Source organism: Vulpes lagopus, chromosome 16 (genome assembly GCF_018345385.1).
Source record: "Vulpes lagopus strain Blue_001 chromosome 16, ASM1834538v1, whole genome shotgun sequence".
Classification (NCBI taxonomy): Eukaryota; Metazoa; Chordata; class Mammalia; order Carnivora; family Canidae; genus Vulpes; species Vulpes lagopus.
In genome coordinates, this window is record NC_054839.1 from 5330159 (window position 1) to 5358118 (window position 27960).

The 27960-nt window shown below is 40.7% G+C and overlaps 1 protein-coding gene across 2 annotated transcripts in view; it reads left to right on the forward strand.

The window, feature by feature from the left end:
• Positions 1–27153, forward strand: part of NALF1 (NALCN channel auxiliary factor 1) — a 637440-nt gene extending 610287 nt beyond the window's left edge. Inside the window, exons 3-4 of one of the 2 annotated variants that reach the window (XM_041730891.1) lie at positions 25123–25168; positions 26859–26941. In XM_041730891.1, coding sequence (XP_041586825.1) covers positions 25123–25145 — 23 coding nt within the window. In that variant the 3' untranslated portion in view covers positions 25146–25168; positions 26859–26941. Of the gene's footprint in view, positions 1–25122; positions 25169–26858 lie in introns of both variants that reach the window. The other variant, XM_041730890.1, reaches the window with a different exon arrangement.
• Positions 27154–27960: the final 807 nt, after the last annotated feature.

The window sequence follows — 27960 nt, forward strand, 5'->3', positions numbered from 1 at the left end:
TGAATTACAGAAGCCATGTGGTCTGATGTTGCTTTAACAGAGGATGATACAGAGCCTCCCCCCAACACATACACCCTCTTAACGAATGCTGTTATTCCAGAAAAAAGGAATAGACCCACATTCCCTGGCTGGTAGATCAGTGTTTGTCTTACTAGCACGAGGGGAAATGACCAGTCAATCCATCCTGAGATGAACCTGTGGGCAGTTGTTTCCTTCCCATATAGCAGCTGGAGGACACGGGTCCGTGGGTGAGAGGACCAACCACAGCTGGGGCCTGGGTAACACGTGTTCAGCACTTCAGCACACACGTTCTCTTTCACGACACCACGTGTTGCATTAAAAATGAGTATGATAAGTATTCTCTGCCCAGCCCATTTTTTTCTGGTTGAAGGAAAGAGACCTGTCAAGCTCTGTTCTCTGGGAAATGCACTTGGATGAGTTAGCAAGGTTTTTAGGTTGCGTACGTACAGAGATGCACACGTGTTAGTGCAAAGGGTCACGACAAAGATCCGAAGTCTCTAAAATGTTGGTGTAAATAATATTGTCAATCTAAATGACCTTCCTCTACTTTGTGTTTGTTCATATGTTTGGGTCCCCTAAAGAAGTAATGCATTGCATAAACTTTAGAAAGGAAAATGAATCAATTTTTCTCAATTTTAAACTCTTGTGGGGTTTGTCTTTTTTTTTCTTTTTCTTTTTTTTTTTTTTTTTTTTTTTTGATGGTTTGGCTTGGAATTACCAGATGAGATGTATCAGGTAGTCATAATGAATACTCTTTTAGAAAAAGAATATTAGAACATGTTGTCAATCTGCATGTTCTTCAAATTAGTAGAATTTAGAAACTCAGTTTTCACACGCATGATGCAGTCATCGTTCAAAATAATTTTTAAAATTTTCTTTGAAAATAATTTTCATAGGGGTGCCTTAGTGGCTCAGTCAGAGGGTAGATGTCTGCCTTCAGCTCAGGTCGTGATCCTGGGGTCCTGGGCTAGAGCCCCGTGTTGGGCTCCCTGTTCAGCCAGGAGTCTGCTTCTCCCTTTCCCTCTGCCCCTTCTCCTGACTCCTGCTCTCTCTGTCTCTCAAATACATAAATAAAATCTTTAAAAAGAAAATAATTTTCACAGTCTACAGCATCCTTTTTAGGCTTTAGGAGATTTATCTGAATGTGTGTATACACATGCACATGTATACAGACATATAGCCATATATGTATAAGTAATTTGTTTATACAAGTCACATATACAATTTAAATATGCATATAATGAAAAGAGCTAAATTTCACAAGTAATGCAGATAATTATAAAAGGAAATATGGGGATCCCTGGGTGGCGCAGCGGTTTGGCGCCTGCCTTTGGCTCAGGGCGCGATCCTGGAGACCCGGGATCGAATCCCACATCAGGCTCCCGGTGCATGGAGCCTGCTTCTCCCTCCACCTGTGTCTCTGCCTCTCTCTCTCTCTGTGACTATCATAAATAAATAAAAAAAAAAAAAAAAAAATTAAAAAAAAAAAAAAAAAAAAAAAAAAAAAAAAGGAAATATGTTTAAAAATTGAAAATCAGTTTTTAAGCATGGCTTTAAAATTAGCTTTAAAGCCAATTCCAAAAACAGGAGTGAATCCAATTTAAGGAAGACAGCACTGATGGAATTAATGTTTAACCTCCCTAAAGGAAAGCTTGAAAATACAGAGCCCAGTCGAGAATAAAACTTCTAGGATGCTATTTAAGATGATTTTTTAAAAGATTTTATTTATTCATTAGAGACAGAGAGAGAGACACAGAGGCAGAGAAGAAGCAGGCTCCTCGCAGGGAGCCCGATGTGGGACTCGATCCCAGGACCCCGGAATCACACCCTGAGCCGAAGGCAGATGTTCAACCTCCTGAGCCACCCAGGCATACTAAGACAATGATTTTATTGCCTTTATTACCCTATTGGTGCTACTACTTTCCAGTCCCAAAGGTGCCATATTGTCTCTTTATTAACCGGTCGATGCCATCCAAAGTCAAGCAGGGAGTCTGATAACACTGGCTTCACCATGACACTTGCTCCCTCTGGTGAGTGTAGGGTTCTGGGTACTCTCCATTAGCATTCCCTCCTGACTGAACATTTCATCATCAGAGGGGAAAGAAAGCTTTGTTGGGTTGAGTTGGAACATTTGCCATGATTCAGTCTTTCTTTGTGTATGTGGCCTCAGAAAGCCCCAGAAAGTCCAGCTTCCTCTTTCACCTTTGAAGACAAACATTGCAAGGGAAATTGAAATAATTTCAACCACAAGAGAAATAATGGTCCTGAGATAGTGTCTATTTCATACTGCAGCATGAATTCTTACAGTCATCATTTACTCATTAAATGTAGAGTCCTATTTTGAACGTGCAAAGCCAAAGATTGTTGAGTCTGATCTCTTCCACAGTCTCATATTACGTGCACATGAGTAGATAAAGTCAATATCTTTGCCCAACATACCACATTGTAAAGGCCAGTTTTGGGCAGCCCAGGTGGCTCAGCGGTTTAGCGCCACCTTCAGCCCAGGGCCTGATCCTGGGGTCCCGGGTTCGAGTCCCACATCAAGCTCCCTGCATGGACCCTGCTTCTCCCTCTGCCTGTGTCTCTGCCTCTCTCTCCCTCTCTATCTCTCTCATGAATAAATAAAATCTTTAAAAAAATAAAAATAAAGGCCAATTTTCAGGATTTGGTTACAAAGCCACACTAGTTTTCACTAGCTGTCATTTCTCCTACAGTGATCATTCTCTGTGCCAGCACGGTGGGTAGACCTGTGCACTGCATCATGTCCCACTCACGCCACCGCTATTCCATCTCTTGGTTTGCCAATAGAGTTGCTGCCCATTGTATCCATGAATAGGAGTAAAACCATATGACTGTACTGATGTCACTGAGACTAAGGAAGCTATGACATAGGCTTGAAATAAATACATTGTATTTACTTATTTGTGAATTTGTAATACATGCACATACATGGCACAATGTTTGAAAGATATTGAGGAGTGGAAATGAAGCCAAGTCTATCCCCACTCCAACCGACAACACAGTTGTTGGCTAGAAATTTATCAAAATCCAACCCGTTCCAAATCGATGGCATTTAGGTGATTTCTAATTTGTTATTAAATCCAGTTTGGCAAGGGCTGTTTTTGTTGCCTTCTTATTCCTCCACTTGTGAGGTTATCTGTAGGGTAGATGCTGTAGCAAGAGGTGGAGGTGGGCTTGTTGGATCAGAGGGTTCTAGGCGATTAGCATTTGGAAGAAACTCATCATGTGGCCCATTCAGAGCAAGGATCATCCCTTTCTCAAAGTCCTCATGCCTTTAGGTGGTCCCTAAACTCCTGCACAGGGTTAGATTTGACCCTGTAACCCACGGTGCCCTGCCAGCCTCACTTGCCATCCCTTCTCCTGTGGAGTCCAGCCCTCCCAATGCCATCCAGCATAGCATGAGGCACACCCTTCTTCATGCTTTCACTTGGCTAACCCTTGGGTATTTGTCATTCTCTTAGGAGGCTCCTGACACTCCACATTGGGGCTGAATGTATTTGTGCCCACAGCACCCGTGCCCCCATCTTGTAACCCTGCTGTGCTGCAGGGCACTTCATCATGCGGGACGGGCCCATCCTTCCCACCTGACAGTGAACCAAATGGGGGCCAGAACTTAACACTGCTTCTGGAAGTGTCTCCAAGGGCTAACAAAAGTGCCTGACATAGAGTGTTTAGTAAGCAACTACGTAATGGATGAATTAATGGGTAACAGCCCAAAGGGCTCAATGGTGGTCCCCATGGTAAGCAAAGAGGGTGCTTCCCTCACCTCAGGAAGTCCTGAGAGCCGGCAGGTGCCTTCTGCCTGTATCCCTCTTCCCGACATCATGAGGACTCACACAAAAGGGGGCTGACAGTTAGATGCACTTTAACAAAATATTTCCCCTGTGGAGACCAAAGAAAGTCAGCATTTCACTTTAAAGCCATCTGTTCCCTCTTGTTCCATCCCCCACTGCATGCATTATGAAAATTCGTGTTGAATGGAGTTCACACCATCCTCCTGCAGCTTGCTTACTCAGTGCAGCCGGAAGCACTGGGATTTTACAAAAGCCTAGTAATAAATGATGTGACATCTCACCTTATGGGATTTACATATTAAATGCCCCCCACTTGCCACCAAACTGAATGTCATAATTCTGTCCTCAGCCCCCTAAATTCATGGGTTGACGTCCTAGCCCCCAGGTCCTCAAAATGTGATCTTATTTGAAAGTGGGGTCTTTATGGAGATAATCACGTTAAAGTAAGGTCATTCACCTGGGCCCTCATCCAATATTGGCTAATGTACATAAGATTTTGCTGGGCCTCCCATAACAAAATGCCACCGACTGGGTGGTTTAAGCAACAGAAATTAATTTCCTCATAGTCCCGGAGGCTGAAAGTCCAAAATCAACGAGCTGGTGGGTTTGGCTTCACCAAAGCCACTGCTTGTGCCACTTTTTGTGGTGTCTTCACATTTTCTTCCCTTTGTATGTACTCCTGGCATCTTTCTGTGTGTCCAAATGTCCTTCTGTTAGGACATCAGATTAGAACCCTTCCCCCTCCAAGACCTCATTTTAAATTAACCCCTCTTTAAAGGATCCATCTCTAAATAGGACCACATTTTGAGTTACTGGAGCTTAGGGCTTCAACATAACAATTTTAGGGCATACAGTTTGTCCCACAAGAACAGGCTCATAAAATAGGAAAAGTTGGACAACAGAGAGAAGATGCTGTGGAGAGGCACAGGGAAGATGATGGTCTTCAAACCAACTGACCAACACCCTGACCTCAGACTTCTGGTGCCCAGAACCATAAAAACAGACATTCCTGTTGTTCAACTCTCCCTATGTGGCATGGTGTCATGGCAGCCCCAAGCAATGCCTAGCAATTTTGGAGTAAAGCAGACAAATTCAGTATTGTTTGTTCAAGAATAGAATAATGTGTAAGTCTTATATGAAGACAAATTTTGCATACTTCAAAAGTTCTGGAGGATTAGAAGAGAGGAAGCAATAAAAAGGAATTATAAAGGCAATGAGGTAGCTCAGCAGAGAGGATTTAAAGGATAATACTTATGTAGGGAGAGTAATAATGAAGAAGAGAGAGCACTAACCATTACAGATCATTTTTAATTGTAAAATAAAATTATTTTGGTAAATTTCATGGATCATCTTCTGAAGGAGTTTAGAACCACAGCTTGCAATGTCGTCGTGTGTGCTGTGTCCACATTTTCATGGTCCAACCATTAGCAGATTTTTAAGCCTGGATCCAAAAACCCTTTATCTCAGATAACTGCTGTTAGAGACTTTTTGTTTTAGAGAAATCTAGCCACTCTCTGTACTTTCTGTTCAATATTGCTGTGAACCTAAAACTGTTCTAAAAAATAAAGTCAATTGTAAAAGGGGAAAGGGAAAAGCTCGAGCCAAATAAACTTTCCATCTCTAGATAAATTGTCTTCTATTTGAAAATGTGATTGTTCTAATCACTTCTAACCTACTCTTGCGTTGGAAAGAAATATATAACAGTTTTATTAAATTGGTGGACAGCTTTCAAATTCTAAATCTTAATCCTTTGAAAAAGAATGGTTTACATCTATGTTCATTGCTGTTATTCTTTCCAAAAAGAGATAACTTTTGAAAAGCTTGAAGAAATTTCCATCTAGGAAAAAATTACATTTATTGAAAAATTACGAGCTCCATCAATTAGCACAAACAGAAGCAAACCTAATCATGGAACTAGGGGACCCCCTGTGTGAAATCATGAAGTCTCCTGGATGAAAAGACCCCGTCTATCACCCAGCACCTTGGTGGGTCTCACGCTGCCTCCAAGGACCATCCCTTGGACTGAGGGAAAGCTGAAGTGTCACTGGGAACTGGTTCAGTAATCACTCAGAAGTGTCTGCAGGGTGAAGAAGCAGGTAATGCCTTGCTTGACTCATATTTGTCCAACACAGTAGCTCAATGATTAAACCTGGGAGATAAGAACACTGAAGAGTAGGGAAATAAGGAAGCTTTCCCAAGTTTCCATGGTAGCCACAGGAGAAGCCATAAGAGAAGCCACAGAAGAAGCCACGGCATCTGACTTCCTGCCTAGCACAGCATTGGCTCTCACTCACTGGTCCTTTTCACCAGGACTTGACTTTGTAACTTCCATAGCTGATCTTCTCTTACTGTGAGTTTCTTACCACACACTGGACTCCAGAGGGTCATGAGCATTTCTGGTTTTTATTGTAAAATGCTTGCTATGCTAGAGAGATTTGTCCAAGGATAAATGTGGTGAATGTATGTAAAATTATATTCTTGGAGGTGCTGGGTGGCTCAGTTGGTTAGGTGTCTGACTCTTGGTTTCTGCTCAGGTCATGATCTCAGGGTCCTGAGACCACCCTGGGCATGGAGTCTGCTTAAGATTCTCTCTCTCCCTCTGCCTCTCTCTCTCTCTCTCTCTTTCAAATAAATAAATCTTTTTAAAAAATCATATTCTTTCTTCTCCATATTTTACCTCCTGAAAAGCATGTTCTATGTCCTTTCTTCCTAAGTATGTTTTTTTTTTGCATTTTCATGCATTCAACAAAAATTTCCTAAAGACCCATTGCATTAATTTTCTATTACTGCTCTGACAAACAGTCACAAATGTAGTGTTTAGAGGCTTAAAACAAAGCAAATATATTATCTCACAGTTCTGTAGGTCACAATGTGGACACAGATCTCATCAGGCTAAAATCAAGATGTCCAAAGGCTTTGTTCTTTATAGAGGCCTGAGAAGAAGATTCAATTCCTGTTCATTCTGAATGTTGGCAGAATTAATTTCCTTGCTGTTGTCAGACCAAGTTCCTCTTTCTTGCTGGATGTCTGCTAGGATAACTCCCAGCTTCTAGAAGTTACTCACATTCCTTGGCTTGTGGTGCCCCTTCTCCATGCTCAAAGTCAGCAATGGTGGAGAAGGCTCACCCATCACATCTCTCTTACCCACAATTTGGACCTTTGAGCTATGAATCCCTTTCCATTTTAAGAGCTCGTGTGATTAGATTAGTCTCATTTGGATAATCTCCCTGTTTTAAGGTTGGCTAATGAGCAATCTTAATTCCATCTGCATCCCTAATTCCTTTTTGCCATGTAACCAGATATTCATGTTCTGGGATTCAGATGTGGACACCTCTGGGGGACATCACTTTGCATACACATACTATCGAGCATTATGCCAGATGCTGGTGATAGAAAGATTAATAGATGTGGTTCATAACCTAAGAAACACATGTTCATTTGTAGAAGTGAACAAATTAAATGAAGGCTGGACTGGTGCTATTATATGTAAAGTATGAAGAAAGTACAGAGGAGGAAGGGCATATTCACTAGTTCTCCATAATTTTTCTTGTAAGTATGGAGAAAGTTATTATCACAAATGCACAGACATGAGAAGGGGATACAAACTAGTTTTTCCCAGTTTAAACAGGTTATTTCCTAAGCAAAGATAAAATCCAAGAAAATTTAATTCATTGCTTCCAGGCTACCTTCCTGTGTCACTATCACTACTATTGCAACTACCACTAGGACTCCTACTGGCCACTAAACTTGAGTGGGGACCTGGGCAAGACATTCAGCTGAGCACTTAAGATACACCATCTCATTAAATCCTCACAATGTCTCTAGGAGGACATTATGTGTTGGTGACTCTTGCAAGTGGCAGAAACTTAACTGAAACTTACTTAAGCAAAATGAGAATTCATTGTTTATATAATTGAAAAATCCTGAGATAAACTTCAGAGCATCTTATATATCATTCATTAGGTGGATGATAGAGAGATAGATAGATAGATAGATAGACAGATAGATAGATAATACATAGATAGATAATAGACAAACATAGATACAGTGAGATATATAGATATATGATCTATATATAGGTACACATGGAGAGATTAAGTATTTATGTGGATCAATCACTATTTCTAGTTCCAACACTCATTTTGCTTTTTCTCCCCAGCTCTGAGCTCTGCTTTTATCTCTGCTAATTGAGTTTACCAACAGCGACAGATTTATAACCTCTTGGTTTAGAAACCACAGCTGGAAGAGACCACCCCATTCCCAGTATTTCTGCAGAAGTCCTGCATTGGAGTAGATAGCCCTAACTTAGGGTCCCATGACCACACTTGAGCAGTCACAGTGGTGTGGGCCAGTCAGGTGGCCCCTGGGCCCTCCTGCGTGGGAAAGAGGCCAACCAGCCTCACCTGCACTGCATCCATCCAGTGGAGGAGGACTGTTTCCTAAAATAAAATCCCTATGCTCTGCTCAGGGGAGAAAGGCACGTTCCCTAAACTAAACTGCGGGTGTACCTGGAGACATGCCCCTGCCACAAGGAGATCAAGAAAGCATGCGTGACTCTCTGAGGGAGCTGTAGAGCCCAGGGCAGCCTCATCCCAGACACTGTGCTCGCAGCGGTGTGCCAACTACACTACAGAAACTAGGCATTTCCTTGACAAATCTAACTAGAAAAAAAAATAAGCTTAATCATTTTAAAATGTTTTGGTGAGTCCACATGAGCAAAAAGGAGGTAAGAAAAGAAAAACCACCATCTATCACCAAGAGGAAAATACCATTTTATACCATGAATAGGGCTTCGAATTATTAAATACTCTTCCATAGCATAATTTAATGTTTGAGTGATAATACAGTATATGAGCATAATGTAACTTACTTAAGTGTTTTACTGAATGCAGGACTATAGAAGACATGCTGCTATGAACATGTATGCACACATTTCCACACACTTCAGATTTAGTTCCCTAAATGCACTGAAGTGGGCTTGGTGGGTAAAAGGGCACACAAAAGTTTAACCTTTGATATTTATTGCTGAAAACTCAGAAAGTTCATGACAACATAGATTTCCCCAGCAGTGCGTTATACTTCTTGTTTGTGAGCATAGTTTGTCATAAGGAATATGCCCCCTTGTTGTAAGTGAAATAATTATGCTTCATTACTTTTCAATTCTTTAGATAGTATTTGGACTTTTTTACATTGGCTCTTTTTAGTTCTCTTCTATGTTGCCTAATAACATCTCCTTTTAATTTAATACACCATCTTTTCTTTTTTCCTTCCTTTCTTTCTGTCATCAGCCATGCACCTTCTCCTTTCCTGTTTCTTGTGGGAAACACAGAATTTTTAAGGATGCCGTTTCACCCACATGGGGTAAGACGGCACTAATCAAACAGTGCAGATGTCAAGCAGAGGGGACCCACTGAGCCTCATTTCTCCACACATTAGTTTATATTAGTACTGCCTCTGAGAGGCGTTACTTCGCAACACATTCTTACTATTATTTTTCATACCTTCTCAGTTAATAGGTCTCCTACCAAACTGATATTCTCCATCTCTCAAATAAGTGTTGTAACTAAATGTTAAATCCTGTTATTTAAAAAAAAAAAATCCTGTTATTTTTCAAAAAAAGAAGAAAAAAGGAGGAGGAGGAGGAGGAGGAGGAGGAGGAGGAGGAGGAGAATTTCCTGATGTTTTATTTCTATCACTTTAAACGCTTCCTTTGGCTAATTAGCAACCATTGTCAGTCTCCTTTGTATTTTGTTAAAACTTGAGTCTTGTTTCTTCAATGGCAGATGTAAACCAATGACCCCAGAGGGCGACAATCAGAAAGCAAAACAGAAATAATTCAAGATGTCATTGGATGAAATGAATCATAATTACATCGCTCCACCTGGCATTGTAACTAAGGAAATAAACAATTAATGTGCTGCTGCCTGAGACGTTCCCTTTGGCAATCAACGTGCTGGAATTTCACTTAATGGAAAATATGTGTGAATATAAGATATAACCTTATTTTTAATGGAAGCGTGCCTTCTATCAATGAGTGATAGCTTCTTCAAATGGATCTATCCCCCATCTGCCAAATCCCCACCTGCCCACCACCAAAGTCCCTGCTTCCAATGTTTCTGTAATTCCTTTCTGAAAATAGTTCTTAAATTGTTTTATTTTCCTTTGAATGCCCTACTTTATTTTTTTTTTTAAGATTTTATTTATTTACTCATGAGAGACAACAGTGAGGCAGAGACACAGTCAGAGGGAGAAGCAGGCTCCCTGCAGGGAACCCGATGCAGGACTGATCCTGGATCTGGGACCACACCCCAAGCCAAAGGCAGACACTCAACCACTGAGCCACCCAGGCGCCCCTGTTAAATTTAATATTAACTCTCAAATACAGAGACCAATGTTCTTACCTGGTCCACAAACTGTCTTGTATATTGACTTTTCTTTGGAGTCAGACTATTGCCAACTTAAGTTTTGGCATTTGTTTTGAGTAAAGACATTTTGACTGAAGTCACAACTGTTTTTGTTCACATTTAATGTTTCAAAAACTGGTACATCAAATTGGGAAAATAATTTCCCCCTAGCTCATTGAAAAGAAAGCCTATTTTTGAAGTCAGGATCTACTTATGAGGTGTTTCCCTGCCTTGAAGCCATTAACGTGTGTCTGCGCACGCATGAGTGTACACAGACGTTGGGCTAGTTCTATATGGGCTCTATTACAGAGAAAGTCTGGTTTTCTTTTTAGAAAGAAAAGCAGGAAATGTTGTTCGTACTCTAAAAACACTGACGGATCAAAGCATTAGCAAAACTGTCTCTTCAATTACAACTCATGGTTTGAGACACTGCAGCCCTAGAATTATTTATATAGTTTCCTGTTTGCAAGGATATTTCCTTTGCAGACTCATAGGTACCAAGGATTTCCAAATTAGAAAAAGGACTGTGGGATATACACTAAACAATGACACTGATTTATAAAACCAGTGGGCCCACTGTGCCATTTCCCAGAGGAAAATAACAAAAATAAATAGAAACAGAGAGTAATAGGTAATGTTCTTAACAAGGACCATACAGTTTTCTTCATGGGGCTTCTTGGGCAATGCTGCTGAGCTGGCTAGTGCTAAGCACGAAGTCACAGAAACATCTATGAGAGAGAGCCAACGTTTTCACATCCTCCTGTGATGTGAATTCCTATGACACACTTACACAAATTTTTCTGAATCTCTGAAATGTACTTCATGAAATTCCTCCAACACTCTTCCCATCTGTGACAGCAGTGTGACCAGAGAAGTGAAAGCATCTCGCAGCAATGTTGGTTCATAGTGAAGAAAGAGAAAGAATTAAGATTTTTATTCCTTTCTCTGATGACTCTTGTAGGCACCACTTGAGTCCCAGGTACTTGGTAACTTATGAGAAACAAGAAGAGGAACATGAGTCTTTCTATCCCAACAGTACCCATGGCCCTGAACCCTGCCTTGTTTTGAGACTTTGTGCAGACCCAAATAGTTGCACTGTAGCCTGGAATCCATATGGCTCTCCTCCACACCGTCCAATAAAGCCTCCTTCAAGGACGCCAGGAAAGGATTCATTGGGGAGGGAGTAGAAAATTAAAATGATACAATTGGTGGAATGTATCTTCTTTGTCCATTTTTTTTTTTTGCTTTTCTATTTTCTTATAATACATTTTTAAAAATCAAGAACTCACTTATAACTATTTTCTGGCAAATAACAATGTGCAATGTGATATTTAACAGTGTGTGTCAGATTTCTGTTTAGATTATATTCCCTCCGGCTGCAGACAGTCTTTGTTTTTCTAGCACAGTCCTGGAAAACTTTAGGACCCATTATCAAGACATTTTCAAATGCCCAATTTATTTCTCGACTCAGTTTATGGCCTTAATGAATGAGTGAATTCTCTGTAGAATATCTCCGCCATTTTAATGTGGGCTTTTGATTTTCATTTCATTTAGCATCATTTTCAGTTTTTAGAGCAATTTATAGTCTAGTTAATGCAGAGTTAGCTTTCCATGTTGAATGGCCTTTATATAACCAGGTATTTGTGCTTTGTCATCTAATATACTCAACTTACTGAAACGCTCTCTTACAACTCCAGATACATTATTCTTTGCGTCTTTCCCCTCATCAAACAAATACTTATTATTCTTTGGGGGATAAACAGCCTGCTAGGTATTTAGATCACCAAGACGGCATGAAGGAGTGATCCTTATTCTCAAATGTCAACTAGAAGAAAAGTAATATAATGTTGTTAATATTAGATGCCAGACCATGCTAGCATTTGTTCATCATAGTGATCTGAGACACCTCCACTGCTCTCCTCAAAAAACTACTCAAACGTATACCTTAAATACCTAAAATTTACCCTTGCTTAAAAAAAGATACTATAAAAATTATAAATATACAAATACTCACAAATTTGATTCTATTTATTTCCGTAGATGGTCATTATAATTTGGTCATTATGATTTCTAAATTTCTTAGCTTGACTTCTCATTTAATATTGTCTTACCAGCCCAATTATAAAAGAACCCTAGAAAACTAGCAAATTCTCAAGAGATAACTTATTTCTATTATTTTTACCTTAAAAAGGGTGGACACTGGGATCCCCAGGTGGCTCAGCGGTTTGGAGCCTGCCTTCGGCCCAGGGTGTGATTCTGGAGTCCCAGGATCGAGTCCCACATCAGGCTTCCTGCATGGAGCCTGCTTCTCCCTCTGCCTGTGTCTCTGCCTCTCTCTCTCTGTGTCTCTCATGAATAAATAAATAAAATCTTAAAAAAAAAAAAAAGGGTGGACACAATTTGGATTCTGGTGTTGATTTTGTATTTTTTGTATTTCCAAATAAATCCTATTGTGTTCACGTGAAATTACTCTTCCAGCCAATATAAAATGAAGAGATACTAAAATTGAAACACTAAGTTCTGCAACACTAAGGATTTACACGATGGCAAAAATTATCTTGGTAATGGGTAAACCATTGCATTGCAAACCATGGGTGTAACTAATGGTCCAAGCTGGCAAGCTGAAGCCAAAATTTTATGTCCCATGTGCCTCTAAATCTTATCAAAATTGAAATAAGAACTATAAAATGAAACATATTTGTAGAAGCAACAGAACCATTTTGTTTTGTTTTGTTTTACAAAGTGGGACACTATTAAAATGCAGACTTACAATTTTTTTTTTCTGTGGAAGAGCAAAGGCAGTTGTAAGATTTTAGAACACAGCCAGAATTGGGAGCAGGCTCTAAGAGACCCCACAGCGGGGAAGGGTATCGTTCTTCCATCAGGACCTTCTACTGATTGTGGCTTGTTCTGAGGATATAGCAGGATCAGGAGGACACGGAAACGTTCTGATGAAGTGAAGCTCTCAGCAGACACTGAGCCAACTGATTCGTCCTCACGCAGCAGCAGTGTTTGCCCACAAAACCCAAGGATCTACCTTCTAATGACATTGAATGAGATCCTGAGAGGGGTGCAAGGAAGCCTTCTTAGCAATGCCTCTGGAAGTGGTGGGAAGGGAACCTCAGCTTGTCCTTTTCATCCCCATTCACTCACCCAAGGAGAATGCTGCCCTGCAGAGAGACCTGCAGCCTGAAGGAAACGTTATATGGAAGGGCTGGGACCCACCCAATATAATCTTTTTGGAGAAAACATAACAAAACAAAAGGACACAGAGTGGAAGCAGACACGGGATTGGCTATCAAAGCAATGTGTGAAGGACTTTTTCCAGAGTGAAAGAAAAATACGGTTTTAGTTGCAAGGAGCTCAGCAGAAGAAGCTATAGAGAAACCATATGCAAACATATCTTCTTGAGATTTTATAATACAACAGATACATGCAACATCCAAAAAGGTTTCACTGAAGATAGCAAGCTCCCTGTGAAACGAGAGGGATGCTGACATTAGTGTGGAGGCAGGGTGTGGGACTCCTTGGTCTTCTCCCCCAATAATATGCCTGTGGGCACATGACATTACATGACAGAAAGCACTCTGCATGTGGAATTAAGGTTGCTAACCAGCTCATATTAAATCTTCCTAAAAATAGGAAGATTGTCCTGGGGGATCCCTGGGTGGCTCAGCGGTTTAGCGCCTGCCTTTGGCCCAGGGCGCGATCCTGGAGTCCCGGGATTGAGTCCCGCGGTGGGGTCCCGGCATGAAGCCTGCTTCTCCCTCTGCCTGTGTCTCTGCCTCATTCTGTCTCTCTATGTATGTCTATCATAAATAAATCAATAAATCTTAAAAAAAAAAAAAAAACAGGAAGATTGTCTTGGGTCAACCAGGTGGGCCCAACATCATCACAGAAGAGAGAAGTGCAGGGCCAGAAGGATGAGTCATGAGGATCAGAGAAATGGGAGGTGGGAAAGACTCAACTCCACTGTTACTAGATTTCATAATGGGGAAAGAGGCCACCAGCCAGGGGGATGAGGTGGCTTCTAGAAGCAGATCTCTAGTCAACTGCTGCAAGAAAATAGGGATCTACAACCACAAGAGAGTAAATTTTGCAAATGTCCTGAATCATCCTGGATAGTCAAGGCCAATTCCTATATTTCAGCCTCACAGAACCCCAAGTGGGGAAGCCAGTCAAACTTGCCCTGGCTTCTGACCTACAGAACTGGGAGGTGAGAAACAGATGCCATTTTAAGCCACTGTGTCTGTGACAGGTTTTTACAGTAGCAATAGAAAGCCAACACACATCTTGGTACTGGAAGTCTGGGGCTGCATAACAAATACCAGGAAATGTGGAAGTGGCTTTGGAACCAGACCATGGGGGATGTTGGGAGAAGTTTGAATAGCATGATAACGAAAATCCCAGATTGCCTTGAACTGGATGTTGGTAGAAGTGTGGCATGAAAGACCACTGGCCAGGGCTCAGAGGGAGATGAGGAGGAGGGTGTTAATGGTAACTGGAAACATGTTATGTAGTATTAGGAAGCCTATCAGAATGGGATCCTGCAGAAGCATGGAAGGCAGAGATTGTAAGCGATGGAGTTGGCTCTATGGTGGAAAAGATTTCCCAGCAAAGTGTTTCAGGCTACATCTGTAGCCTGGTGTTTTCTTGCTGTCTAGAATAAAATGCAAAAAGAGACAGATAAATTGAGGGAACCATTAAACAATACAAATCCAGGATTTGATAATTTGGGAAAATCTCTGTCTTCCAAGATGGCAAGAGATAAAAAAATGTCCTGTCAGGAAAGCATGCTCTGGAGAAAACAAAACAGAACAGAACAGAGGGTGTGGCAGCACAACCAATGCCAACACCTCAGAAAGTCTGAATGTTCCACGTACGCAGTTATACAGAGGCTCTTTGAAGAGGTGACAGGTGTGACTCAGAGATCCTCTCAGCCATCTGAGCAGGGGCCAAAAACAGCAAAGGGATTATCTAGGAAAGATCTGTGGAGGCGCTTCTTGTCGAGAGAGTGAATCCTTGTGACACAGACAAGAGTCTCACATAGTTATCAAGAATTCATATCAGCAAAAACACTGCCAGCTTGGACTGGAAGGGACAGGCAGGATGGAAGGAAGAAAGGGAGTCAGACACCCCCAGCCACACTAATGAAACTACTCAGCTGTAAACACGTGCCGTTTGTCATAAAAGAGGAAGGATGGTCAGAGGGCAGAGCTCTGGGCCCAGAGGGGAAGCTGAGAACCACACAGGATTATTCCCAAGCCTGGAAACCAAATGGAGTTTGTGGTGCTGGCCTTCAAAACTGAATTGGACGATGACGTTTTTTCCTGCCATTGTCTTCATTTATGACGCTGAGTGTCTGTAAGTCCTAGCCTGTGCTTGTCTCAACGTCTCAACATTGGATGCTGGGAGCAGATAACTTGTTTTCTACAATCTCCACAGATGAAGAGAAATTGTGCCCCAGGATGGATTACATTTAGAATCACATCCATACCTAATGTAGGTGATTTGGGTCAGGAAATTCGAGGATTTTGAACTAAGATCTAGAGGTTTCCATACTTTGAGTTGCTGCTGTTTTGGGTGGAGACATTTGGAATCTTTGGATGTGGTTTGCATGTGGCATGGATGTGAAACTTTGGAAGCAGAGGGCAGAGTGATAGACTGAGTAATGCCTTCCTCAATGAAAAAGATGCCTGTGACCAATCCTTGGAACCTATGAACACACTGCATGGCAAAAAAGATTTTGCAGGTAGGATTGAGGTTATGGACTTTGAAGTAGAAGATCATCCTGGATAATCTGGGTGGGCCCATTCTGATCACATGAGCCCTGAAAACCACAGAAGAAGACAGACAGTCAGAGACACAGTATGAGAGGCAGGAGAGTTGACACTAAAGGAGGGTTAGAGAGAATGAGTAGGACCCACAGATCATTGCTGGCTTGGAAGGTGGAGAAAGGGACCACCAGCCAAGAAGCAGGGATAGAGACCTCCTGGATGCTGAGAGTTACCCTGTCAACAGTGTGTGAGGACTGCAGGACCCCAGTCCTACAAGTAAAGAAAACCAAATTCTGCCAATACACTTAATGGCCTCAGAAGTAAATCCTCCTCAGAATCTCCAGAAAGGAATTCAGCCCTGCCAACACTTTGATTTTAGTTTGTGAACACAGGCCAGAGAAACCAATCAGCCTTGCTAGACTTCCCACAGGAGTGTGAGTAGATGAATGAGTGCTGGTTTCACCGCTGAATGTGTGGTGAGCTTTTACTCATCAACAGGAAACACATACAACTAGAACCTTCACCACTAGATGCTGAGATACAGCCAACAGATGCCTCAAAAGTTATTAGAACCAAAAAGATTGTGAACTAGGATCTATACCTGACAAACTGTCTTTCAATTGTGAGAATGAAGTTTTTTTGTTTAAATTAAATATGTATACTCTTGAAAGTTTACCTTCCACACGTCCCATCTGGAACATAATTTAAAGTTTTACTCTAGTCAAACAAAAGAGTAGCCTGAGAAAGAGAATACTGTAGGATCTTGTGGTGGTATAGTGGAAATCACTCATGAGATAATATGTGCAACAAAAATATCCTGCTCATATTAGAACATTGAAACTGGTATGATTATGAGACTGGATGGGTCAGTGATACAGGGAAGAAGTTAAAACATTTTTTTCTGATTCTATGAAAAAATGCAAGGCAGCTAGAACCTCAGGAAAAATGTGCAAGAGAATCATGAGTCATATATCAAGGAATCTAAAATTTTCATGATTTTTATGAATTGATGAAGCATAAAAAGTGAGAATCTGTTTTTCCTAATATGTAAATGATGTTGAGTAAGAGTATTGTAATGAAATAGGATTAAATGAATTCTCAGGATGCACTTTTTTTTTCTAACTTTCAATATTCAAAATTAATGTACATAACACATACACACAGGAAACTGTAGTTTTAGAGAAAAAAAACAATTATTGGCCACCTTTCGGGATCAGGGGAGGAGGAAAGAACTGTAGTGAGTTCTTTAGTGGGTCTAAAAATCACTGGATTAAGAAATAGCTGAAGGAATTTGTTGTATAGAGTTACAGAGATAATCATTCCCAACACAAAAGCAAACCAAAAGCAGATACAATCCATCAGAAGTGTTTATCCTTGGAGAACAGGATTAGGATTGAAGAGAAAGGTATTTGTTTGCTTTCCATTTTATTGCCTTATGTTGTTCCAGGGTTTTTATTTCCATACTCATGTAATAATTTTCTCATTGCCATTATTGCTCATTTATTTCAAAAACATTATTTTTTTATGATGAAAATGCATTCCAGTTAAAGTCTCCTGGGTGGGCATAAGTAAAAGGTTATCATGCAGTCTTATCCTTAGGACCTTTAACAATTCCTCTTCAGGAAAAAAAAAAAAAAAAAAAGGAGCAGACAGTAAGTGGCAAAGTAAACAGAAGCATCTGACTTCCCCACTTCTGACTCCAGTGAAATAACCAAGGGAACATGAGAACTGTAGGCCATTAGAAAGGGGCTTCCTAGCCACCCCAAAACAGAGCCATTTCTTTAAGAGGAATAGAAATCAGATCAGATTCGAGCACACTGGGGACTTGCTTGCAATTCTCCCTCAGGAGAAAGCGTGAGCACTGTCGGAGGGAAAACATGGAGATCTGTGATCCACAAGTCCTTATTTGGAGGAAAATGCTTTACAGAGTTGAGAGAGAGCTGGTCAATGTTCCACTGGATTTTCTGAAGCCAGTGCTGACCCTAGGCATTCTCCACAGCTGTGCAGGGGCCCTCAGGACAGGACATGGGCTTCTTCTGAAATGCAGCCCCGAGGAGGTGTGGGTGGTCACAGGAAAGCAGATTCAGAAAAGATGCAGGTGAAAAGAACTAACTGGGGAAAGGTTAGCCAGAGCCCTGAATCCCTTCCTGTACTTCTAACAGCATCCTCAGGGGAGTGAGATGTCAAACTAAATAAACAACAAAGCTACTCCAGCTGTTCTGGAGGCAAATGGAAACATATCTTTGTTCAAAGATAAATATACAGAATATTATTTCCTAGGGCTATTGTAAGAAAAATGTCTCACAATTCTGGAGGCTAGAAGTCCAAGATGAATGTGTCATACGGTTGGTTCCTTTTGAGGGATGAGAGGGACTGTCTGTTCCACTCTTGACTCCTAGCAGATTGCTGGGTTTGCCAGCAATCTCTTGTTTTCCTTGACTTGTAGATGCCTCACCCCTTCACATGACCTTCTCCCTGATCTGTTCCAGTCTTCCCTCTATCCATGCCTGTCTCTGGGTCCAATTTCTTTTTTTTATTATTTTAAATTTATGGACACAGATCACATTGGACTAGATATCACATAGTGGCCTCATCTTGATTAAGTCTCTTAAGACCTTCTTTCCAAATCAGGTCACATTCTGTAGTACTAGGTTCTAGGTCTTCAACATATCTCTTTGGGGGACTTGATTCAACCTTTAACACACAGAAAATGAAATATGGAATCTAATTAGAATATACTTTACATGGGAGGAGGAAGACAGAGTTTGAGAAGAAGAATGATAGAGCACATATTTGAGAAAAGTTACTATAAGGGTAATTTTAGACTGCATCTACTCAATAAAATTCAAGAACATATAGGACCTTTAAAACAAAGGGAGAAGAGTAAAAAGGGAATTTGGCTGAGAAGCAGGCAACCATAACACTAGGTTTAAGTTAAAAAAAGACAATATTGCAAGGCAACAAAGAAAATTTGCAAATACATTATAGATGTGTAGTATCAACCATCTAGAAATTGGAATAAGCCAAGGGGAGGGATGAGCATGTAGGGGCAAGGCCCAAGGCAGAAACCAACAATGTAGAAATGGTGACAGGGAATGTGATAAGTTGAAAACATACAAAACATAAAACCGAGGAAAGAAACAATAAAAGAAACGATGAGAAATATCTTTCCTGAACTTCAGGACACTCATTGGCAGGTTAAAGTGATTCCTCCCATTCTGTAAAAATTTTTAAAATGAGATTAAATTCAAAACATTTCTGAATTTTGAGAGTGAAGGAGGTATCCTACAAGCTCCAGGGAGAAACTACCATATTTGACCACTGATGTTTCATGTCCCTCAAAAAGAGTGGATGGCATCCATGGACATGTCTGTTCTGCAGGCATCTCTCTCTCATCTCAGTACCTGGCTGGTGGGACCGGCAAGGATGATCAGAACAAGTCCAGGATTGTGTCACAACCTGATGGCATTGAACTGAGAGAACCAGATGAGGAAGTCCTGTGTGTGCATATGCATAAAAAGACAGCCAAGCCTTCCTTCCCCTGCGAGGTGTGCAGCGGGGAGTTGAGATTACAGTGCTCATCTCCACCACATGAGGACATGTCCTTTTCTGATGACCAATCCCGTGATTCATGTCACCTGGTGTACCTTGTATTTCATGAAAAGGGCTTGAATTTTTCCACTATTCCTCCTACCATCTGTTCTTATCCTTTTAATTTTTCACCTAAATCAGCTCCTGTGAGTTTCTGTTAATTGCAACCACATAATCTCTGAATAAGATCTATATAAAGCAATATGCAGGTATTATTAATAATTAAGAGGAGACAGGCTATAAAATGAGTAATGTGACAATAATTGAGTTTAAAACATCTGATGGTAGCCAAAAATGATACAGAATGAGGTGTTGAAGGAAACAAAATTTTGTTAATTTATCAGTGATCCTGAATTACAAAAAAAATAGGTTCAACTATGTATGTTTTCTAAAAGCCAAGGTCTAGTAGAATTGACAATAGCAAGCATTTAGCACATTATGAAAAAACAGCATTTAAATATGCTTACATAGAAAAAGATAGAAAAAAGTAAAGAAACATTTTTAAATGTTTGGAAATGCTATTATATGATGATAAAAGCAAGATCAAGCACTACAAGTCTGACAGTAAATGTAAGTGGATTAAACTCTCCTTTTTCAATCATTGTGAAATTCTTATAGGTAGAACACAGTACAGAGAAAATATAGAGATCAAGAAAAATTAAAATAATGGACAAAGATATATCAGATGACTGTGCTAATATGCATGAAGTTTACATTAATACTGGACAAAATATGTTCAAAACAACAACAGAACAAAACCAACAAAACTTCACCAAAAAAAAAGTATATGTATGTACTTTGTAAGAACAAAGAGTATCATGTTTTCTTGATTAATAGTAAATGTCAAGTGAAAAATATGAAGTTATTAATTTTCTTTACCTACTGACTTAATAGCCAAATGTATAAAGCAGAATCATCAGAAATGGTTGAAGAAGACACATTTCTCAGTTGATGACATTCTGAATAAGAAAAAAAATATATAAACATAAAGATTAAGCATTGTTACCAATGTTAATATTTGTAAAAAATAGTAAAGATGATAATTTTACATAACATGAAGAAAATCCACAAAGAAAGCAATTAGGGAAAAACTTTTTAAAGGCCACATTCTTGAAATTAAGGTAAATAAAACCTGAAATTAGTGACAAAAATAGTTTTGAAAATGTATCAGTGACATTATTTAAAAGCCATAAAACACTCTTTTAAGTCATTTAGATATAAAAGGAAATGGGTATTGCAATTACAGAATATGGAAAATCACTACATATTAAAACATAAGAAAATTGGCTGAAGCTATTCTCAGATGGAAATTTAGATCAGTAACTGAGTTATTAAGGAAAAACATGAATTTAAATGAATAAAGTGGCACTCAATTCAATATAGTTAGAAGGGGAAATAATAAATGAAAATCAACCAAAAGATAAAAATAATTAAGAAATCAATGTATTAACGAACAGAATATATCAATGTTCAAGAGCTATATCCCTGATAATGCAAAACAAAGTGGGCAAAAAAAAATCTTGAAAATCTTACCAGGGTCAAAAAAAGATGAAACAAAGTTTAATGATGAAGGAGAGGATTAGAAAACTAGTTTTAAAATATGTATAGTTCTACATGGATAAATATAAAAGTCTCAATAAAAAAAGCTATTTTTAGAGAAATATGAATGATCAAACTTGTCACAAAACAACCTTGACAGATTAATAGCCATGAAAGAAATTTTAAAATTATGAAAATTACCTTAAAGAAAGACCTTATAGCTAGAAAGTTTTATAGATTCCATGCCATATAAATTACTCTAGAGTTACTAAAACTCAATAGTAATGTGTATAGAATACACATTTATAGTATATGCATATTACATATACAATCTCACTTAGTAATACAAACACAGCATTTAAAATCAATACTACCCAATCAAATAAAGAATAACATGGTAAAGTATAGTCACACATGCTGAATAGACTTTTCCATGTGAAATATAGAAATTACATGCACACTCTGTGTGTATATATGTGTCCGTATTAATTAAAAAGTTGGGGAAACAAAAAAAAAAGTTGGGGAAACCAATTCCAGCAGTTTCTTTTTGTTTCTTTTTTCCTCCTATCAAAGTCACATTTGGAGTGATTTCCTCTCTTCTTTTTACTTTACTGTTTTTTTGAGACTTTTGCATTCAGAAAAATTTTAAGTATATCACTTGTTCAGATATCTGAAAAAATTAGTCTCATATATGATGGTAAAAGGTAAATTACTGAGATAACAAAGGAATATATGTGGTTATTTTAAGGATTTCCTTAGAATATTTGGCTTTCCTGTACTTAGACGATATTTATAATGACCATACTAGAGTAATTGTTTTGAGCTATGAAAAATAAGGTTTTTCCCATTGAGTGGCTCAGATGAATGGGAAACAGTAAAATAATTTGAATTGGATGTTCCTTAAAGTCTTTTTTCATAATAGATTCTGATTCCACTATTTATCCCAACTTAGAATAGGAATAATAATTATTATGTGAGATTTTACTATCTGCCAGGCACTCTTCTCAGCAATGTATGTATATTATTTAATTTTCAAAGAAATCTCATGAGGTTGGTACTCTAAGCTAGAATAATAATTGCTATTATTATTATTCAATGTCAAATAGCAACTAATGATTCATCAGAGATTGCAAATAGAGCATTTTGTAAGCAAAATGTATCAGAACATTTCATTCACTGAAAATTTCCTCTTTTCCTTTCGAAACCCCAATCAGTTATATACCTGTGCAATGAAATGATTGCTTGAGAAATGATTTTCATTTGGAAATAAGTTCTCGTGGTCCCTTGAAATGATGTGGAAGAGTTAGATGCTTTGGGTAGACTTCCCAGGAAATGCATCTGTATGCAGGTGGTTCATCGGGAAAGTGTATCTGTGAGAGTCAGGAAAGGAAGGTTAGGCAGGGGGTCAGTATCCGAAGCTGAGATGGCCTTTCACAGATGCTCTGATGACTGGAAGTGGCTGCCCAGAGGCTGTGAGATAGTTTCTGGGGAAACACTGAGGCAGGATCCACCTGCCAGCAGCATTCCTAGCTAGGGGAGTGGATCTGAGATGGAACAGAGTAGAATGGGGCAGAGAAGAGTGCAGTCATGTTTTCTATGCAGACTCAACAGGAAAGAAATTATTTTTAGGCATAAATCTGAAAGAATGGAAGAATGGAGACAACAACCAGAACCTCTTAGAAACTAGAACGAAAACTGGTGCCCAGTAAAGGGTTTGTTGAAATCTTTGCTGACACAGCAGAGGGGAACCAGGAAGCAGGATTCACATCCCAAACTCTCCAGACACAGGGACAGAGGGCAGCCCATACTGTGAAGGCAGCAGCAGAGTGAGGATAGGGTGGGAGGTAGAAATCTGTTTAGAAGCCATCAGATCTGCACAGCCCATGCCCACCTCTCCAACCCAGCACTTGCTCTCCTCAACCCCAGAGAAAGGCATTTACCCATTTCTTTATGCAGGGAGGACTATTTTTAGGAGATGGTTGGAGAGAGTTGTTGGGTTGGGTGCCACTAGGGTGGGGAGGTTTGGGGAGGGACCCAAAATGTGGGTTAAATGAATGTGTACACACTGGGTGGAGACCCTCCCAACCCCAGCTATCTTCTCCCATTTGATTCTCAGCACTGCCTCTGTTCTCCTGGACAGATAACACTGGCTATTTTCTAGGAAATCTCACCAATGTAAAGGGAAGAAATGAACAAGTTTTTCCATTTAAACAGTTCAGGCAGGTTCCCTCACCAGGCCACTCACACCCCTCCTTAGGTGTCCTGATTTACAATGCTTTTCACTGTGGGCATTCAATCAAGAATGCATAGGCTTCCCACATAAAAAATAAGAAACAAAGAAGAAAAACGTGGCTCAGAGAAAACAGAGCCCATCCAGGGAGGAAATAAAACATGAAAAATACAAGCCCTGCAAATATCTCAGCAATAAAAGGATATGTTGCAACTGTGAAATGAAAACAGTTCAAAAAAAGAAAGAAAAAGAAAGAAAGAAAAAGGAATAAAGAAAGAAACAAAGAAAGAAAGAAACAAAGAAAGAAACAAAGAGAAATCCAACATTCAGAGTTCATAAAAGAGCTCTCGGAAATTAAAATGTGATAGAAAAAAAACACAATAAAATCATTACACGATAAAGCTCCCTGAATCCTCCAGAAAGTAGAGCAAAGAGATGAAGTGGCATAAAAGTAGGAGAGTTGAGATCAGAGAATTACAGGACAGTTCCCAGAGGCCTGATGAAGGAAGGCAGGAGTCATGCTCAGAAATCTGAAGGATAAGAATTTCTGAACTGGAATTCCATGCTTAGCCAAACAAGCAGTTAAAAAGACAAGGTAGAATAAACACATTTTTCGACATGCAGCGTCTTGGATATTTGCTCCAATGGACTTTCCTTAGGAAGATGCTAGATGCCACAGTCCCCCAAATCGAGAAAGGACACGTAGGCTATTCCTGAATAGGAAACCCAGAGAACGGGGATGCAAGCGTCCCCTGCGAGGGCGTTCACTGAGACAGTGGGGCTGGAGGTTGGGCGCCAGGCATAAAACAACAGGTCCCAATGGTAGAAGACTCCAGGAGAAAAGATAGAACACCCTATTTTGCTGGAACAGCTGGGAAGTACTTGAGGTTGAAGTAGTAAGTACTTAGGAAGCTGTAAGATAATTATTATCTTAGGAAAACCAAAGCTGTAAGTTACAGAAAACTCAAATTGACTGTGTGTCTGAGTTAAGAACTGTTTTTTGTCGTATCCTAATAAAGAGAACTTTGTTGAATGACTACCATGCAGGGACGGGGGTGCATAGGAGCTGAAAAATGAGTATTGATGATGTTGCTGTCATGTGTCCCAGGGGGAAATCTATGAAGACAACAAGTGAAAAATCAAGAAAAGCATAAAACAGGTTATTTGCAGAAATGTAGCTAAATACAGAAACAGCGAAAAGAGGTTCAAGTACTTGCCTCTGAGAAGGAAGAATTGGGGATGGGGGAGGTGGAGGCATTTAAAAAAAAATTTCTTGTGGAATTGTTTGATTATTCATATATATGCATGTATAACCCTGAAAAAAAATCTTACTAAAAGGATGCACAAGGGGAAAAGGAACTGTATGAATTTTATCAGTCGAGAAGAAGAGTACATTTATTGGCCTGAATGAACTGCTTTATTCTCTATGAAATGACTTTAGTCATGGAGTTTGCTAGTCAGCAAACTAGCTTCTGAGTTTGGGAGAGCTTCTTACTTGGATGAAATCATTAAATATATTCTTGTTATATTCTAAAATGTTGATCTAAATGACCTTTAGATTTCTATTCTTATGATCTTAACTATAAACTCTCTTCTTTGTAGAATATAATTTTGGAAAACGTATACTTCAATAAATGATTAGCCTACTAGTGAGGTATCGTATATGAAAAAAGAAAATATCATACATTAAAAATGTCGTAGCTGCAGACCTCATTAATTCAGTTTTTTTTCCATATTCTATCTAGGAGAAGGTGAAGTTTACCTTTGAATGCCTAAGAAGAAATGAATATTGTAAGCATCATTATAAGGATATCTTGGTCATTTCTTTAAAAGAAACTGAAGATTGTAGTATATAATATTGTATTTAATAGAGTCTCTTTTTTTAACAAATATATATCGAGTGTATTAATGTAATAAATGCTTGTTGAGGATCTATTTTGTTCAGGCATTCTACTACGTATTGGGAACACAAAGCCAAAATATATAGTTCTTGCTTTTAAGGTGACAGATGAATAAGGAAATTGACATAAAACTAGCAAGTGTGCTGAAAAGGACAGATAACAGTGGCTCCAGTGAAGAGCTAACGTAGAATGGACTTGCAGCCCAGGACAGAGTGTAGACTTCACACAGGGAATTTCAGGGGAGTTGAAGCATAAATGAGAGTAAAGTCCGTGGACTGATGGGAAAGAATCTAGGAACAAAAAGCAGTCTTGGGCAGTGGTGAAAGTATCATGTGTTCTGGGAAGAGCCAGTAGCTCAGGATGTCCTGAAGCACAGGTCAAGGAGTCTGAAGAGATGGGAAAAGACATTGTAGATTGTATTATGTAGGTGGAGGCAATGAGACACTATTAATAGCTATTATTATTAAGAGCGAACATTTTCAAATGACTTCTCTATGCTAGGCACTAAGCCCAGGTCTTCACATACCAAATCTTATTTAAAACTACTCTATCCTCACTTCAAAAGTTTCAGGCTTGAGGATAGCACAATACAATTTGTGTAGAAACTTTATTCTACCATTCTTGAGAAAATGTGGCTGTTGAGTGAAAAGAAAAAAAAAAGACACAGAATGGTTTAAGTAGCTACTTAACAACATTACACATAATAGGGCAAGGGGCAAGATCGGAAAGATGGAGGTAGTCATGCGTTTTATTCTTTTTACCACTTTGAAAGTTTCTAGAATATCCATCAATCAATTTAAAAATGAGAACAATGTCTTATTATAGAGGAAGAGGGGAAAGGAGGGGGGAGAAAGAAGAGATTGGGGGGAGAGGGAAGAAAAGAGAGAGGGAGCAAAGGAGACAGTCTTTCATGGGGAGGCAGGTGCTGGAGGCGGGGAGGCTGGAAACAGAACTCCTAGAAGGATGGGGAGACCCTTCTGGCAATGTCCAGGCACAGGACAGGCATCCTTCAGCAGAAGAGCAAATGGAAGAGTCAGAGCATAATTTACCAAACAAATCCAAAGGAAAGGGTCCCCCCCTTGGATGCTTGGGCGGCTCTGCCCACTCACCAAGAAGGAGAGCGAGGACCCCTGAGGGTGGGGAGACCAGTGAAGGCGGTCCCCGAAGCTGTGATGCTGTGCTTGGGGGGTTGCTTGGCTTAGCACAACCAGTTACTAGCTGTGGCTTTGGGCGATGCACCAGTTAATCATATTCCTGGTGAAGAGAAGGGGTGGGGGGCGGGGGGTACGACCCTGGGCACCAAGCGGGTGATTCCGCATTCATCAGGACCCAGAACTTCCCCCTGGTCTGAGCTCCGGGAATAGAAGCAGCACAGTGAGGCATTCGCAAAGACGGGCCTGCGCACAGTCGACCGACCATGCACCCACATGGTCTCCGCCGGCCTCTCCTTTACGAAGGGCTCCGGCCCGCCAGGTGTTGTGGCTCAGAACTGAGAGAGGTGACAGCTTCTGCCCGCTGGGAGCTCCTCCCGGCGGCTCGGCCCTCCCCGTAACCGCACCCTGTCTTCCTCCCGTCCCCAGGGCTCTACGAAACCTTTCTAAGCAACGATGAACCCGAATGCTGTGATGTCAGGAGAGAAGAGCGCCCGAGCAAGCCCTCCAGGGGGACGCTGGGGCCCAGCAGCGCCTGTCACAGGACGTCGCCCACAGTGTCATCCGCAAGCAGACTGTGCCACGGCAGACTCAAGCTGTGCGTGCTCGTGCTGATCCTGCTGCACACCGTGCTCGCGGCCTCCGCGGCGCAGAACGGCACGGCGCTGGGCCTCGGGGGCGTGCAGGCGCTGGACGAGAGCTCGCCGCGCGACGAGTAGCCCGGGGGCGCGGGGGCGCGGGGGCGGGGCGGGGCGGGGCGGGGCGGGGCGCGGGGGCGGGGCGGGGCGCGGGGGCGGGGCGGGGGCGGGGCCGCCGGGGCGCCCGCAGCTCCGGCCCCAGCTCGGCCCCAGCTCGGCCCCAGCTCCGGCCCCGCCCCGCCCCGCCCCGCCCCGCCCCGCCCCGCCCCGCCCCCGCTCGGGCCCACCCTCCGGGCGTTTTTACCCTCTCGCCGCTGCCCGGGAGGCCGTTAGGGAAAAACTGAAGATGGGCCTGGATCCAAACGAGGACACAAACACAGCTTTTTATTGACTAAAAGGCTGTAAAGTGACTTAAATTTCTCACACCATTTTATACACTGTGTTTTAATGTTTGGAGGTTTTATTTGCTTTCCCTCGGTTTGGATTTATTTGTTTTCTTTCGTTTTAATTTTTTATTTTTATTTTTTATTTTTTTTGCACTTGTTACTACAGGATTTATTTTCGGGGATGGTTTCTCAGAGGTAAACTGAGTCTTCACTGTCTCTTTCTCTCTATCTATATATATATTTCTAGTCATTGTGTGTGTTCATCAGATAGTTCTGTCTCTATGTCCTGTCAGTTTCTATTAGAGGAATGATCGCTATGACCTCACGGTATAGCAAAATACAACAACAACAACAACAACAAAAAAAATCATAAAAGATAAAAAAAGACAAAAAAAAGAAAACAACAAAAAATACAAATAAAAAAAAACCCCTAACTCTTCCCTCCTGCCTCCAGCCCCCCCCCCGCCCTCCCAGCACCTCCCCTCCCCTCCCCTCCCCTCCCCTCCC